At 49.6% G+C, this 16,720-nt stretch overlaps 4 protein-coding genes across 4 annotated transcripts; 3 read left to right on the top strand and 1 right to left on the bottom strand.

Annotated features, from left to right (window-relative positions):
• Nucleotides 1-1,098: 1,098 nt before the first annotated feature.
• On the bottom strand, nucleotides 1,099-4,679 carry ABOM_010873 (putative kinesin family protein (BimC); the record flags this gene model as incomplete). Its single annotated transcript, XM_022538001.1, has 2 exons — nucleotides 1,099-3,535; nucleotides 3,583-4,679. The coding sequence occupies 2 exons, from the start codon at nucleotides 4,677-4,679 to the stop codon at nucleotides 1,099-1,101; spliced, it is 3,534 nt and encodes a 1,177-aa protein (XP_022384137.1).
• A 207-nt stretch (nucleotides 4,680-4,886) lies between these two features.
• Nucleotides 4,887-6,701, top strand: ABOM_010872 (UPF0183 domain protein; the record flags this gene model as incomplete). Its single annotated transcript, XM_022538000.1, has 3 exons — nucleotides 4,887-4,980; nucleotides 5,234-5,673; nucleotides 5,754-6,701. The coding sequence occupies 3 exons, from the start codon at nucleotides 4,887-4,889 to the stop codon at nucleotides 6,699-6,701; spliced, it is 1,482 nt and encodes a 493-aa protein (XP_022384138.1).
• Nucleotides 6,702-7,005: 304 nt separating this feature from the next.
• On the top strand, nucleotides 7,006-10,026 carry ABOM_010871 (isoleucine--tRNA ligase ISM1; the record flags this gene model as incomplete). The annotated part of the gene is made up of 1 exon (XM_022537999.1): nucleotides 7,006-10,026. One exon carries the CDS (start codon nucleotides 7,006-7,008, stop codon nucleotides 10,024-10,026), a length of 3,021 nt encoding a protein of 1,006 aa, XP_022384139.1.
• A 1,825-nt stretch (nucleotides 10,027-11,851) lies between these two features.
• Nucleotides 11,852-16,577, top strand: ABOM_010870 (ATP-binding cassette transporter; the record flags this gene model as incomplete). The annotated part of the gene is made up of 7 exons (XM_022537998.1): nucleotides 11,852-12,082; nucleotides 12,154-12,487; nucleotides 12,546-12,604; nucleotides 12,664-14,029; nucleotides 14,082-15,048; nucleotides 15,101-15,755; nucleotides 15,810-16,577. 7 exons carry the CDS (start codon nucleotides 11,852-11,854, stop codon nucleotides 16,575-16,577), a joined length of 4,380 nt encoding a protein of 1,459 aa, XP_022384140.1.
• Between the last annotated feature and the right edge of the window lie 143 nt (nucleotides 16,578-16,720).

The raw sequence follows: 16,720 nt of genomic DNA, 5'->3' as shown, positions 1-16,720 counted from the left end.
ATGTCGGCTAACAAACATTAGTAGTTATGCGGCAGGGTATAAGCATAGGTTAGATTTAATGAGATTACAAGGTTGCTATTGTGAACAGTATGTTGTGTTTGTAGCACCAGCCCGCCCATGCCCCCTATTCTATTCTAATTTCAAAGCAGTTTCTCACGCTTTCAATCCACCAACTATGGGTATAAAAAGAGGCAGACTATGCCATTGTCGGAGGTGGCACCTCTGGTCTAAATTGAGTGCGCCTGACTCGACGTGGGAGAAGTTATCACCGTACTATCAGAAATGATACTGTCTAAAGTTCCCTGGCGAAGCCACTAGGGAGCGTATCGGCGTGAGCTGGGTGAACCAGAAGGTCAACGGGAACTCCGGTCCGATTCATGTCTCCTTTCCTGCTGTACTTCAAGATCCATCGTCCAAGGCCCCGGTCGATACCTTCAAAGTAATTAGATATGGTCTTACTGCCGATCCATTCTCTGGCACCCGTCGACTGTCAGACAAAGACACAGGCGATCCTCTCCCGCGCCAAAAGCAGGAAGAAGTGCAAAATGCCATGTACGTGTATGCAATTTCGACGGTTATAGCAAAGCCTCAAAAACCACGACATACAATGGCCCGGAAAATCCGGGTTCCAATCTAGATACTTCGAAGAAACGGGAAACGGACCAGAGGTCCTGGAGTTCCGACACAAGTTACTTCCCGATAAGCACAACATGCAAGCTTTACAGTTTTACAGTGCGTTATCCTTATAAGCATGTACAAAGCTCAGTCAAAAGTACTGAAATATCGATTAACATGAATATCAGGAACTGACTTTCCGATATTAACCCAAAACAAGCCAGATAGGTATCATATGAGCCCCGCCCAGAAAACGCCAAATTGCAAAAGAAGACCTTAAGACTGCCCCAGAGAACAACCTAAAACCAGTGTGCAAACAAAGGATCCCCGTACGCCGAGTTAGCCAGCAAGATGGTGCAGAGCATCCTTCCCTAAACACCTAGTTGCCAAGGCCCTTTACCATAACGCCCATATATCCCAAACGACGGAAGGGTATAAAAGTTGAGAATAGCAACTATAGGAGAAATCGTTTGGCTGAACATCTCAAGGAGCAGGTCGAGTTCTAGTTCGTCGAGCACTCGAAAGCCCGGGTGGAGGGACATTCTCCCGGCCTTCCATCATTCCCGCCATCCTCTTGGTCAACATGTTCTTCGGCAGTTTGCTGTCGGTAGTTGTCAGATTGGAGCAGCGCCTCTTGGCTGGAGGCTCATCTGAGTCTTCACTTGCCGGGACAGTGTCGACATCCGAAGATTTGCCGGCTACGGAAATATTCGATTGCCGCATCGATGCCCTATCACCGGGGCTAGACGCGAGCTGTTTTGCGGCGACGTTTGCATCGACTTCCCTAAGACCTGTGTTGGAAGTGATCCTGGCTGTAGGTGTCTGATTCCCTACCTCGTCTTCGGTATCGTTGTAAACAAAGCCCTTAGTAGGGGAGGTTCCAGGAAGGTGGTCTTCGCCATTGAACGGGAGTAGCGTGAGCTCCCTTGATGTCCGAATCCCGGATATCAGAGCGTCGTGCGCCTCAGTCCGAGGAAGATCACTGGGATACTCGTAATGCCGTTTCTGCGGGGTAGCGCCAGTGACCATATACTCTTGTAGTGGACGACTGTGAACATTGTTGCGCAGCTCTGTGAGAGGCTTGCGGACTTCTTCTGACAAAGGAGAGGTCGCCTCGAGAAGACTCTGCTGTTGCTGAGCGGCGTCCTGTTGCAGCTCGCTCATTCGAGTACCAACCCCTTCCAATTGTTCATGAACGAAAGAATAGGACTCACGGACGCTAGACCCCATGTTATCCAAGCTGGAAATATGGGCATCGCGATACTGGCCATTCTGGGAGCGTGCTTTAGCCACGAAATCGTCCAAGGCTTCCATCTGGTTGCCCATATTACTCATCTGAGCATCGACAATGCGAACTGTTTCCTCGTGCACGGACTCGGTCGTCTTTTGAATAGAGGCGTTGCGTTGGTCAAATGTTTCCCAATCGTTCTGCATCTTAGTCCGAAGCTCATCCCTAGAAGCCGCAACATCCTTGGCGAATTGCTCCGACTTGAAAACCCATTCATCTGTCTGACGATCATGTTGGGTCGTTGCTTGCTCCAGTGCATCGCCCGAAGACGAGATATCTGCTCGTACACCTTCCAATCTTCCTTTTAAGCGACTAACTTGTCTCTGCCGGGATTCATCCATCAAAGCCTTGAACTGTGAAAGCAAAAGATCTCGCTCCGATTCAGCGGTTGCGTGCTCTTCTTCAACAGCATGTGCCAAATTAGAAGAAGCTCTACGGTTGGCTTCGACGGTCTGGATGTTTGCTTCTTGGACTTCCAGTCGCAGCCTATTGATTTCTGTTTTCTGCTCATTGAGATGCCGCACCATCTCCTCGAACAAGGACTTGAAGTCCTTGCCAAGAGTGCTGTAGGAAGAATGAAGCTGTTCATGAAACTCTGTGAACTCGCCAATAACTTCCTTGGATATCCGGGCAGCGGCAGCAGACAGACCGTTCAATCCCTCTCCAACTTTGCGCTTGACCTCTTCACGCAAGTCCTTGATCTCCTCGAGGACCTCATTCATCTGATCGTGGGCGCCGTATGTTTGCGTCTTCGCGTCGCGCTCAGCCTTATCAAATATATCACTAAAGCTCGACAACGCTGACTGGTTGGACTGGACATGACTCAGTTCGCTAGAGACGTAATTGTTGATTTTTGCAGCCATAGATTCCAGGAGCTGTGAATGTTGCAATTGGAAAGCCTCCACTTTTCTGTCAACTTCCTCGGTGACAGCTGACACTTCTTTGGCTGACGTTTGCCATGTTTCCATGTTAGATGAGTCCAGATCCGCCTTTCGGTCAAGTTTTGCATGCAACCCATCCACATCTCCAACAGTTCTATCTAGTGTCGACAAAAGTCCCGTACCAATGTCGTAAAGCTGGTTCTCGGTATCTTGATGCGCCTTCCTTAGCATTTCCTCTTCTTCTAGCAGTGACCTGGTATTCTTGAGAACAATCTCAGTTTTTTCAAGGACATCATTTGTATCACTCAGAGCCATCCGTGTATCCTCATTATCCTTCTTCAGGTTATTGAAATTGCTCGTGAGCGTGAACAGCTCCTGGACCTTGTTTCGCAGGTTGGATTCCATTGATTCGATCTTAGCTCGTTGTTCTTCATTAACTATTCTCCGGGATTCATTCTCCATGGTCATCTGCTCGTACGCGTCGACAGACATATATACGCCATTTCGGTGTCTTGTAGCAATAAGTTCTCCTTTGAGTTTCTCGATCTCAAAAGCGAACTCTTGAAGAAGCTTATGTTTCGAAGTGAAGTTAATCTGCGGCTTGTTGCGAATGTTCTTGGCTCTAAAGGCATAGTCTAGCGTTGAGATGGTTTCTTCCATGTTGCTCCGAGACGGCGAGACCGTTGCGATAATACATGTTTTTGTGCGCCCACCCAGGGAGTCTTGCAAAAGACGTGTAAGTTTTGATTCTCTGCTACAAGTTAGTAAATGTTGAACATTTGTACTCTAGATTCTTACCTGTATGGGATGTGGGGGCTCTTATCGACCAAAGCGTTGATTACTCGGCCCAAAGTCAACAGACTTTTATTGATCAGACCGGCTTCTGTGGCACGCTTGTTCTCAGCTCCACTGCGCTGGATATTTTCGCTACCAGCCAAATCAACCAAATTGAGCTTTCCAGAGCTGACATAATCTTCGCCTGCATCGGTTGTCCGCTTTGTATGTACTGTAATTGTGAAGATTGTGTGACTGCGAGAACTCAGGTCGTTGCACTTGGTCGCAGCAACTTGCCGCTTATGGCTACCATGTTGAAGCAGCTTGATGCCGGAAGAGGCGGAGTCAATATATGTTTCTTCAATACCTTGGACAAGCGTGCTCTGTCCTTTCTTTGACTCGTTCTCGAAAATCTTCAGCTTCTGAGTCTCTTCCGCTGACAGAAGATCTCGAAGTTCTTCATTGTATAGCTCAATGAAAGAGCATTTCACGGTGCTTTCCGTCTCCTCGAGCTTGTGGAACAGCGAATACAGAACACGTGGAATAATGCCGGCATTGTCGGAAAGGATACCCAGAGTATCGGTCATGTCGCCTGACATTGTGTACGTTTTCCCGGTCCCCGTTTGTCCGTACGCAAATATAGTGCAGTTGTATCCAGCGAGCATCTCATTGACAATCGGCAGGACAACATCCTCGTATACTGCAAGCTGGTCGGCGGCGGCGGAAAAGACCTTGTCGAATGTGTATGTCTTATTTGAAACGGCATTTGGCCCCATGGATAGTTCCACAGTGTTCCCCTTAACACCTTCCGTTTTGACGACGACACCACTATTCTCTTTAATCTCCCGATCATTGCGGCCGCGGCAGCGCACTACAACGTGAATGCTGGTGTCTTCATTTATCCCACGTTCGAGATCTCTTTCCTTCCTCTTTGCTGCTACGCTAGCCGGTTCACTCGGTGATTTGATTGCGCGCGATCCACCCGAGGCAGGAATTTTGGACGAAATTGACGGAGAGTTGACCCTCTCGGTTGCTGAAGATCCTAATCGCCTGGTTGGTTGACGTGTGGTTGTTGTCCTCCTTGTAGGGAGGCCGGAGGCAGGCCTTTGGGGGCCAGCCATTATGAATAAGTCTCACTGGCAAACTCGCTTCCACAATAACTTGAAAAGATGAATATGTAATTAAATGGGTGCGACTGAATGTGATGTCGCGCCACTTTGATATGTCCAGGAGAAGTCAGCGACTTCCCGGGAAGGCCCAGAAAGGAAAATGTAAACAAACTAACAACATACATGCACGTGCCCGTAGGTGGTCTGTGCTCAGGAGTCATGCCGGCATTTCACATGATCTATGCGTTCATCGTTATCCTCCATATTGATATCTATTCTCTACCACTTGAGCATTTGTTAATCCATACTTGGTGTATATTCACTGCTAGTGTTATTATACTTCTTTGGTTTCAGGAATTTAGATCCTAAGATACCCACGATCAGCGACGTTCAGCCAGCAGTCTACATCCGCCACCTCATGATGAGAACGGATTACAAGCCACTATGAGTTCCTCGGCCAAATCGTCGACGCAAGCCCAGATCCTTCCAGGGAAAGGGTTGGGATCTATAAGCATGTTACCATACTATCTTGCGGCTTTTGAATGTGGCTAACATTTGTCTATCAGCACTTGGCGCTTCGCTCCATAATGTACTCAGTCGTATCAAAGCCCATCCCCAGACCTACCCCGCAATAGACATCGCCTACTCCTCTACAGACCCCATTCGAGAGCCAGTAACCCTACAACTATCCTCAAATGGTCTCCGACTGCGCTTCGACGGTCCCGATCAAAGATTACGTCTGATTGAAGTACTCGACTTCACCAAGATCCCCCTAGTGTATAAAAACCAGGAAGTTTTGAAAGGGGGCAAACCGCAGGAACGGGCTGTCTCGCACCAGGGTCCTAGTTTCGGACATATCTACCATCGCCTATTTGGTCTTTCCTATCCAGGCGAATACAGACCTCCGACTAATCAGTCACCATACGGCACATATGTATTGTCATACCCCGGGGTGGCCTTCTCGTTTCCCCTCCAACACTCGGCTTGGTCAGACCAGTGTGATTTTGTAGCGTTGCTTTCTTCCTCGGCAGCCTTGCCAGCCACTTCCATGGCGATCTTTCAGGGTGACTCCTGGCCCGAAGCCAGGGGAGATTGTTCACTCAAGAGCAAAAGTATCCTCGAAACCCGGCCCTGGCGGGCAAGAACAGAGAATCTGTGCCAGATGAGATTGAAGAGTTCAATATCCTAGGTGCAGGTAAAATTGAAATCGTTCGGAGATCATCCCCTACCAGCTACATCACGCTGTCGGAAACCACCCCGCAGGATCTTGTGGCAGAGTTCGGCCCGCCCGACGCCATTTATCGTAAACATGATAGGAGGATAACAATCCACCGCGCTGCTGGCGGGGGTGGTGAAGACCATATTCACATGAGTCCGCCTCCAGGTAGAGGAATTGACGTGACTGATACCGATCAGTCGTCGAATAACAGTGGCACTGAAGATTCAGACGAAGAACTCTATCAACCCCATAATTTGGACCCATCATCGCTACCAACAGAATGCTTCCTGAATTATTTCCATCATGGGTTCGATGCATTCGTATCTTACCCTACTACCCCTGGGCCTGCGTTTCCAGGATCCGAACTTCAGGACCCATCCCCTCCGTCTCCTTCCACTCAGCTGGTAGTGACTAAGATTGTTCTGCATGGAAACGTGCCAGGATCATATCCGTTCAATCGCCATCGGCGCAGTCGTTGGAAGATAAAGCTAGACTCATCTGGGAATGCAGTCACTTCAGAAACCCGCTACGATGATATCTCTGAGCGGCTTAGAGAGGTCTGGAAGGGCTCTTACGCGAACCCTGCCGAAGAGCGAGCCTTACAGAGGCCTATGGTACTGAATCGAGGATGGGGCGATAGTCCTGAGAGTAGCGTGGAATTCCTTGGTGGATGGGAAGAGAGTACAGGTAAAGGTCAGAGGCCTGGACAGGATAGTCACGATGGAGGTTTAGGGAACACCGAGCTCTTTGGCTTTCCTGGTCTGCTGTTTGAGGTTATGAAGAACAGTGCAGTTAGCTGCTTGACCGTATATTAATTGCCACATTGGTCAGCACACGGAGTTTGGGAAACTGTATTTATATTAGCTAGTTCGGGTATATTGAGTTAATGCATTTCAAAATCATCAAGACGCTTCATGAGAAAGATTTCTCCGATACACTGTTTTTGTTATTCGTTTTGCTTGCAATAGGCAGGAGTATGATTGGACAAACGTTGTAAATATGGTAACGTAAATTACATACCTTACCCGGGGCCGCAGTGAGTTCCGTCTCTAAATCTCCACCATTTCATCTCGCACACATAGCGGACCAACTCAGAGGCTGACATGCTTCAGCGGTAGTATGCCGGAATTGTCGCGGTCGCTTACTCGATCGTGGTCGTCGACGCTCAAACTCCCTAAGTCGACGTTCCCTGCACGCGTGACCCCGGCCGATCAAGCAAAATACCTACGACGATGCACTGACGAGCTCTACGCCTGGCAACGCCGTGAAAGACCGGCCGATAAGCCCTTTGTCTTACACGATGGCCCGCCATATGCTAACGGCGAGCTTCATGTCGGGCATGCGCTGAACAAGATCTTGAAGGACCTTATTTGCCGAGTACAGTTGGGACTCGGAAAACGAGTGCGATATGTCCCAGGGTGGGATTGCCATGGATTACCGATTGAGTTGAAGGCACTTGAAGCCCAGAAGGGACTGAAAGATGCGGGGGGGTCTGTCAGTGCGGCAGTCATACGAAAGGAAGCACGGGCACTGGCAAGACGGACAGTCAAGGAACAAATGAAGGGATTTCGCAGCTTCGCGGTCATGGGCGATTGGGAAAACCATTGGAAGACTATGGATAAGGAATTCGAGAAGAGACAGTTAGGAGTATTTCGCGAAATGGTTGATAAGGGCTTGATCTACCGAAGGTTTAAGCCCGTCTATTGGTCACCCTCCACCGGCACAGCGCTCGCAGAAGCAGAATTGGAATACAAAGACGATCATGTTTCTACTGCTGCTTTGGTCAAATTTCCCCTGCTTTCGATTCCCTCGCACTTAGCGCAGAACCCGTTGCTACAGGTCAAGGATCTTACTGCTGTTATTTGGACTACGACTCCCTGGACGCTCCCCGCCAATGCCGTAATTGCTGTCCATCCAGATCTGGAATACACGATTGTTCAGTCAGACACCCATGGCCATCTTCTTGTCGCGCAATCCCGGTTACAATATCTTGAAAATGTCCTCAAGGAAGACCTATCTGTGATCATTCCATCGGTCCTTGGCTCAGAGCTGGCAGATCGGACAACGTATCGGCCTCTGTTCAAGGGGGCTGATGCAGAGCCTCAGCCTATAATTGCCGCTGACTTCGTCACCGCCGACTCTGGATCAGGTCTTGTTCATTGTGCCCCAGGCCACGGTATGGAAGACTACGAAGCTTGCCTCTCCCGCGGAATTACTGCATTTGCGCCAGTTGATGATCATGGCCGATTCACCGACAAGGCTATGCCCAGTGACCCTACAAGATTAAGCGGTAAGAGCGTTTTGGATGAAGGTAACGCTGCTGTTCTCGAGTACATCGAATCGCAAGGACATCTTCTTACGAAGCATCAGTATGAACATAAGTATCCCTATGACTGGCGATCTAAGCGTCCCATCATTATCAGGGCTACTGAACAATGGTTTGCCGACGTGGCCGACATTCGTGAGAGTGCAGTCAAGGCTTTGGAGGATATCCGTTTTGTTCCAGCTTCCGGAAGACAACGGCTAGAGAACTTCGTGAAAAATCGAAGCGAATGGTGCATCTCACGTCAGCGTGCTTGGGGCGTGCCTATCCCTGCTCTCTATCATCGGGTCACGGGCGAAGCTGTGCTTACGAAGGATTCTGTTTCGCATATTATGTCCGTTATAGATGAGCGTGGCATTGACGCTTGGTGGACGGATGATGCAAATGATCCTGCCTGGATTCCAGCATCCCTCCAAGAGACGCCTGGGCCCGGATACAGGCGTGGAACAGATACTATGGACGTATGGTTCGACAGCGGTACCAGCTGGGCTGAAATTGATGAGCCGTATCGTGATGGGTACCCAGCCGATGTTTACTCAGAAGGCACTGACCAACATCGCGGCTGGTTTCAGTCAGGTCTTCTCACATTTACAGCCCACCAGCTCGCTGCAGGACAGACGGCTACTCGCGCACCGTTCCGAAACCTTATCACCCATGGATTCACACTGGATGAGGAAGGTCGCAAAATGAGCAAGTCTATTGGTAATGTTTTGCATCCTCAGACTATCATGGACGGAACCCTTCTGCCTCCTCTCAAGCCAAGGAAGGGGAAGAAAAAGCAATCGGAGAATCAGGGACCCATCTATGATGCCCTCGGTCCTGATGCGCTTCGTATGTGGGTCGCGAGCAGTGATTATACCCGCGACGTGGTGATTGGGAAGCAGGTTCTTCAAACCGTCAATACAAGCTTGCACAAGTACAGAGTGACCTTCAAGCTCCTGCTTGGCGCTCTTTCGGACTTCCGCTTAGACAATCAGGTTCCATATACTCAATTACAGCAAGCCGATCGGATAGCGCTCAAGCATTTGTCCGAGATGATCCTTTCTTGTCAGAAGGCTTGTGATAACTTCGAATTCTATAAGGCTGTGAATGCTCTGAACCGCTGGGCTAATCTCGAATTTTCTGCGTTCTACATGGAAGCTATTAAGGATCGACTGTATACCTATGGAGAGAACAGCGCCAGTAGACGCGCTGCGCAGACGACCCTGTTCCATATTTATCGCCATCTTCAAGAAGCATTAGCTCCCATTACTCCCATGCTCGTGGAAGAGACCTGGGAGCACACCCCTGAAGCCATCAAGTCGCAGTGCGAGCATCCTTTGAAGCGTGTTGTGTCTGTGCCTGCCTCGGAGTGGCAAGACAACTCCCTTGAGACAGACTACCAGGACCTTGTTGCTGTCCACTCAGTTATTAAGAATGCTCAGGAAACGGCCCGGGGCAAGAAGGAAATGGGTTCATCTCTCCAGTCCTTTGCCCACATTGTTCTTCCTCGGGGCGTCAGCAACTCCGTATTCCAGCGATCTTTAACTGAGCTTCCCGATATCTTTGTTGTCTCATCCGTCACACTTGGAACCGCTGGCGAGCCAATTCCGGCTACCATTGCAGAAGCGGAATGGCAATACAGCGAGGACTATGAACTTCCTAGTGGAGAAAAGGGCACCGTATATGTTTATACCCCACAGGCTGGCAAATGCCCGCGGTGCTGGCGCTATGTTGTCCCAGAATCGCAGGCTGAGGAGTCTGTTTGTGATCGCTGTGAGAACGTTGTCAGTGAGCTTGATGCGTCTGCAGCGGCTAAGGCGCTCGATTCGCCGTAGGTCGGAGTGGCCAGGTCATGTTTCTAATTTTGTATAATAGTAGTGTAGTATATCCCAAAAGGAGAGAATCTCATCTATACCATAATTCCAGGGGTAGTTGATGTCGCATCTTTGTGTAACAATGGATCGTAATGATATATATTTATGGAGATGCTATAGAAGCACGTGCAGCGAGGCACATGATCGACATAGCTGTCACGTTCCCCAGTCTACATTTAACAAACCAGTCCTAAACCCGCATTTGACATGCCCGGGGGTTTGTTTACCGGGTATAAAACTCTGGCAGCTTGTAGTGATCTTCTTTGACGTTTTGACGTCCATACTTAGTGCGGTCGTTCCTCCGAGGCAAATTGGTTGATCGGATACCGGCGATCTTCCCGCCGAGTAGGGCCCGCAATTACTAAGTAAAGCAACCAATAACTAGTTAGTTAATTTGTTGCAATCTTGTCGGGTCTGGAACTTGGACCCTTCCGAAGTCATGATGCGGCTCCAACGGCGACCGTTAGTGCTGAAAGACGAACACAGCCTCATCAGGGATATATGTGTACTTGCAGGGGTTTACGGATGTCTGCAGATTCTTCTCCGGATGGATATAATCAAGAGTATGCAGGAGCGAACTTCGACGTTGCTACTAGTAGGAGGTCCCAGATCACCACTTCATGCCGAGTATAATCGTTGTCCATGCCAAGTCGCCAGCCTTACGGTCTGAAACAACCGAGGCATTACCGGAAAAGGGTCCGTCTCCGAATTTGACAGGCGCCCAGGATACCGCTGTTAAAATTGCACAACGGGAATCAATGATGGATGGAAGCTTAAATAAACAGGCTTATTGACCGGCAAACAAGACCCTGTGGCGGCGTCTGTTGTAGATGGCTGTTCATACTGCGTAGTTCCCTCCGTGGATGGCGCTAGTGGTTCGCTATTTATACAGATTGCGTCGATTTTGATAGGAGCACGTCACGACTCGGAAAGGAAAGGAGCAAAAAGAGAAAAAGAGGATATGAAAAAGGCTGACGCGACCTAATCTGGAGGCCGTTACGGAGCATACGGAGGTTCCGATCCATCGCTTCATGCTATGAAAGTGGCCGTGAACTCTCGGGACTGCAACGGAGGTGCACTGTAGCCGCTCTCCGAGTGGGTCCCCTTGGAGATCCATGGGCATGATTTCATCGGCCAAGCCACACCAACAAGACTTCTTTTCAGCCCGGGTACTCGGGATGTGCCACTTCCGAGTCCAAATCCGGAGCCCTCGACTGCCGTCGGGTCCACTGGTAGACTTTGCAAACGAGTAGTTCATTTGATTCATCAGAATGGATCGCGTCCCTTGGTGCTAATCTTGGTTCGATTGGAAACTAGTTAGTTACTTATCCCCGCTTACTAACGGATTTCCATGAAGACTATTGGCGAGGATCATTATAGCGCCATGGTCGTTCCGGATTAGGAGGGGTACGATGGAGCTGCCACAGGGGAAAGGGCCACGTTTTTAGGCACCAAACATTCGGATCTAGATCTCCTTTCTCTTGATTTCCTACTCGGGTATGGAGGTTTTCGCTCCCGAGCATTACCCTATGGTGGGGGGCCTCAAAATCTATGAAACCGTAGATAATGAATATAAAGAGTAGGGCAACCTCGTTGCCATTCTGGGGTCTGTGTGTTTTCATCCCTCGAGTCAGCGGAGGCAGTACAGAATTAATTATATTAACATCGATATTAAAACTAATCAGAATAATAGCGATTCAGTGCAACTGAAGAGCGCGTACACCATTTTAAGGTTCACCTCGAGGCCTTCAAAGTCTTCTGCGTGCCCGGCAAGGATTCCGACGCCATGGCTTCGCACAAGAAGAGTGAGGACCCCTTGTTCGACAGGGACCGACAGGACCAGGAATGTGACAGCAGTGATTCGACAATAGCATCAGATCATGTCTCGGAATCTCGGTCCCCCATGGGGTTAATCGATGAGGAGGGAATCGAAACCCTCAATCGCATCGCCTCCCAAAGCTCACGTCGTCGGTCGAGTGTCTACCCCCCAATGTCCCCACGAGAACCTCTACTTTGGGTACGATTTCCGAAAATGATCCAGCCGTTGATCCTCAAGGGCCCTCGTTCGATCTTAACAAGTGGCTGAAGATGGTTCTTCGGGAATCCGAAAGACAAGGCAGAGAAAGCCACCGGACAGGCATCGTCTTCAAGAATTTCACGGTATCTGGAACCGGAGCAGCACTGCAGCTCCAGGACACAGTATCATCCATGCTATCCGCACCCTTTCGCATCGGCGAGATGATGAAAAATCGACGCTCGCCTTCGAAGCGGATTTTGAATGAGTTTAATGGCTTGCTGGAGAGCGGTGAATTGCTTCTCGTCTTGGGTCGTCCAGGATCTGGATGTAGTACTTTCCTCAAATCTCTATGTGGCGAGCTCCACGGTCTGTCTTTGAGCAAAGAGAGCGTTATCCATTATGATGGTACAGTTTCCCCTATGCTTGCGGATCTTAGCGTATGCCACTGACCAGGATGTGACAGGAATCCCTCAGCAACGAATGATCAAGGAGTTCAAGGGTGAAGTGGTGTACAACCAAGAGGTAAGAGCCTCTTGTGGGTTGGATATTTAATTAGAGGCTGACCCGAATAAAAATTGCAGGTGGACAAGCACTTCCCTCATTTAACCGTCGGCCAGACGCTCGAATTTGCCGCCCTGGCGAGAACTCCAGCTCAACGAATCCGTGACATGTCCCGCGAAGACTTCGCCAAGCATATCACCCAGGTCATCATGGCCGTTTTTGGTCTAAGCCACACCTACAATACCAAGGTCGGAAATGACTTCGTCCGCGGAGTATCGGGTGGTGAACGGAAGCGTGTCAGTATCGCGGAGATGGCTTTAGCTCACTCTCCCTTAGCTGCATGGGATAACTCCACCCGAGGCTTGGATTCCGCAACGGCATTGAAGTTTGTGGAGGCACTACGCCTATTTGCCGACCTCACCGGGTCTGCACACGCAGTGGCGATCTACCAGGCTAGTCAGAGCATCTACGACATCTTTGACAAAGTAGTTGTCCTTTACGAGGGACGTCAGATCTACTATGGCCCTGCGAAGTCTGCTAAGTCTTACTTCGAACGACAAGGATGGGAATGTCCTCAGCGACAGACCACGGGAGACTTTTTGACTTCGGTGACCAACCCCAGTGAACGTAAAGCACGTCCGGGTATGGAAAACCAAGTTCCACGCACTGCTGAAGACTTTGAAGCGTATTGGCGCAAATCCCCAGAATACCAGAAGCTCATGTCCCAGATTTCCAGCTATGAGCAGCAACATCCGCTGGAAGAGGATGGTGCCGCCCTTGCAACTTTCCAGCAGAAGAAGCGCGAGATTCAAGCGAAACATACTCGCCCGCAGTCACCGTATTTGCTTAGTGTGCCCATGCAGATCAAGCTCAATACGAAGCGAGCCTACCAACGAGTGTGGAACGATATCTCTTCTACTGTGTCAACTGTTATTAGTCAAATTATCATGGCTCTGATTATCGGATCCGTGTTCTACGGTACCCCGGATGCAACTGCAGGCTTCACTGCCAAAGGCGCCACCTTGTTCTTCGCGGTCTTACTCAACGCTCTTATTGCAATGTCGGAAATCAACAGTCTTTACTCGCAACGCCCAATTGTGGAAAAACATAACTCATATGCCTTCTATCATCCAGCCACCGAGGCTATTGCTGGCGTGGTTAGCGATATACCGGTCAAGTTCATCATAGCAGTCGTGTTCAACCTTATCCTCTACTTCATGGCAGGACTTCGCAGAGAGGCAGGGCAATTCTTCCTCTACCTGCTGGTCACATTCATCGTGATGTTCGTGATGAGTGCCGTCTTCCGTACGATGGCGGCTATCACCCAAACAGTCTCGCAAGCAATGGGGTTGGCAGGTATATTGATCTTGGCTCTGATTGTCTACACGGGGTTTGTGCTTCCTGTTCCTTCCATGCATCCTTGGTTCGAATGGATTCATTATCTCAGTAAGTAAAAGGAATTCCAAACATCCTATATATGTCACTAATTTCGAATCAGATCCTATCTTTTATGCATTCGAGATGCTAATTGCCAACGAATTCCACGGACGTGATTTTATATGTTCGCAATTTATCCCGGCCTACCCTAGCTTGAGTGGTAACTCGTTTGTATGTTCGTCTCCTGGCGCCAAAGCTGGACAGCGTGCCATCAGCGGGGATGATTATATACAGGTGAACTACCAGTATAGCTACGGGCACGTATGGCGCAATTTCGGCATCTTGATTGCCTTCCTCATCGGGTTCATGTTGATTTATTTTATTGCCACTGAGTTGAATTCGTCTACCAGCAGCACTGCCGAAGTTTTGGTCTTCCGTCGTGGACATGAGCCGGCATATTTGCGCACCGACTCAAAGAAAGCCGATGCTGAGAACGCAGTGGAACTCAGTGCGATGAAGCCAACTACGGAGTCGGGTGAAGGGGATCTGTCTATCATACCACCACAGAAGGACATCTTCACTTGGCGAGACGTTTGCTATGATATCGAGATCAAGGGTGAACCCCGACGGCTATTGGACCATGTTTCTGGATGGGTCAAGCCAGGCACGCTGACTGCTCTCATGGGTGTCAGTGGTGCAGGTAAAACCACTTTGCTGGATGTACTGGCGCACCGAACTTCCATGGGTGTTATTACAGGTGACATGTTCGTGAATGGCCGAGACCTCGACCAAAGCTTCCAGAGAAGCACCGGCTATGTTCAGCAGCAGGATCTGCATCTTGAAACTGCTACTGTCCGCGAGTCTCTCCGGTTCAGCGCTCTCCTTCGTCAACCCCCTAATGTCTCCATCCAGGAAAAGTATGACTATGTGGAGGACGTGATCCGCATGTTGAATATGGAAGATTTCGCCGAAGCAGTCGTCGGTGTGCCCGGCCAAGGATTGAACGTTGAGCAACGCAAATTGTTGACCATCGGTGTGGAACTGGCTGCGAAGCCTAAGCTCTTGCTCTTCTTGGACGAACCCACTAGGTAAACACTCCACCCTCTGCAAATTTTATCTCTTTTACTGACCTGATTCTAGCGGTCTTGATTCCCAGAGTTCTTGGGCTATTTGTGCATTCCTCCGGAGGCTTGCTGACAGCGGGCAAGCGGTTCTCTGTACCATTCATCAGCCTAGCGCAATTCTTTTCCAGCAGTTCGATCAGCTCCTGTTCCTTGCACGTGGTGGAAAGACGGTCTACTTTGGTCCAATTGGAGAGAATTCTAATACTCTCCTTAACTACTTCGAATCAAATGGGGCACGGAAATGTGCTGATGACGAAAACCCGGCTGAGTGGATGCTGGAGATTGTTAACGCTGGCAAGAACTCCCAGGGTGAGAACTGGTTTGACGTTTGGAAGCGAAGCAGCGAGTGTCAAGGCGTACAGACCGAGATCGATCGGATCCACAGGGATCAGCAGGCGAAGACGCAAGCCAGTAACGGAGACAACGAAGCCTGGAGCAAGTCAGAATTTGCCATGCCATTCTGGTTCCAGTTATACCAGGTTACCTATCGTGTGTTCCAGCAGTACTGGCGTATGCCGGAATACATTGCGTCGAAATGGATGTTGGGAATTCTCTCCGGTCTCTTCATTGGTTTCTCATTCTTCCAGGCGAAGTCTTCCCTCCAGGGGATGCAGACCATCATCTACTCGTTGTTTATGCTGTGCTCCATTTTCTCTTCTCTGGTTCAACAGGTATGTCAAGTGTCAAGAGCATCCACTTGTATATGCCCAGACTAACCCCTATAGGTCATGCCATTATTCGTGACTCAACGATCCCTTTATGAAGTCCGCGAAAGACCCAGCAAAACATACTCATGGAAAGCCTTTTTGATCGCAAACATCATCGTCGAGATCCCGTACCAAATCATGATGGGCATCTTAACATACGCCTGTTACTACTACGCAGTTGTCGGAGTCCAAGGCTCCGAAAGACAAGGTCTTGTCCTCCTGTTATGTATTCAATTCTTCATCTATGCCAGCACTTTCGCCCACATGGCCATTGCCGCCATGCCCGACACCGAAACAGCTAGTGCTGTGGTGGTTCTTCTATTCGCCATGTCCCTGACATTCTGTGGTGTCATGCAAACCCCAACTGCGCTGCCCGGATTCTGGATCTTCATGTACCGCGTATCCCCCTTCACCTACTGGGTCTCAGCCATGGCCTCCACCCAGCTCCACGACCGCGCAGTCCAGTGCTCACCAGCGGAGATGTCCATCTTCGATCCTCCATCGGGCCAGACCTGCAGCGAATACATGTCTTCATTCATGAGCATGGCCGGCGGACAGTTGTCGAACCCTAACGACACCTCGAACTGCAACTACTGCTCGGTTTCCGTGGCGGATGATTTCCTGTCAACCGTCAACATCTACTGGAGTGAGCGCTGGCGCAACTTCGGCCTCATGTGGGTGTACATCGTGTTTAATATCTTCCTGGCGACTATGCTCTACTACACGTTCCGTGTTAAGAAGTGGAGCTTCAGCGGCTTGAAGGAACGATTCTCTAAGAAGAAGTGAGCCACAACATTACAATATACAGCACATATTTTCTTTGCTTCTACGTATATACCTCGCGGGCTCTTTCTTTGGCCTTGCTTATCGATTCCTGGTTGATACCCTGTCTCAAAAAGGATACTCTCAACCGTACTTTGCTTGGGATA

Source organism: Aspergillus bombycis (genome assembly GCF_001792695.1).
Source record: "Aspergillus bombycis strain NRRL26010 chromosome Unknown contig00145, whole genome shotgun sequence".
Taxonomy (NCBI): Eukaryota; Fungi; Ascomycota; class Eurotiomycetes; order Eurotiales; family Aspergillaceae; genus Aspergillus; species Aspergillus bombycis.
Note: the sequence above shows the minus strand (reverse complement) of the source record. Positions and strands in the feature narration are given on the sequence as shown.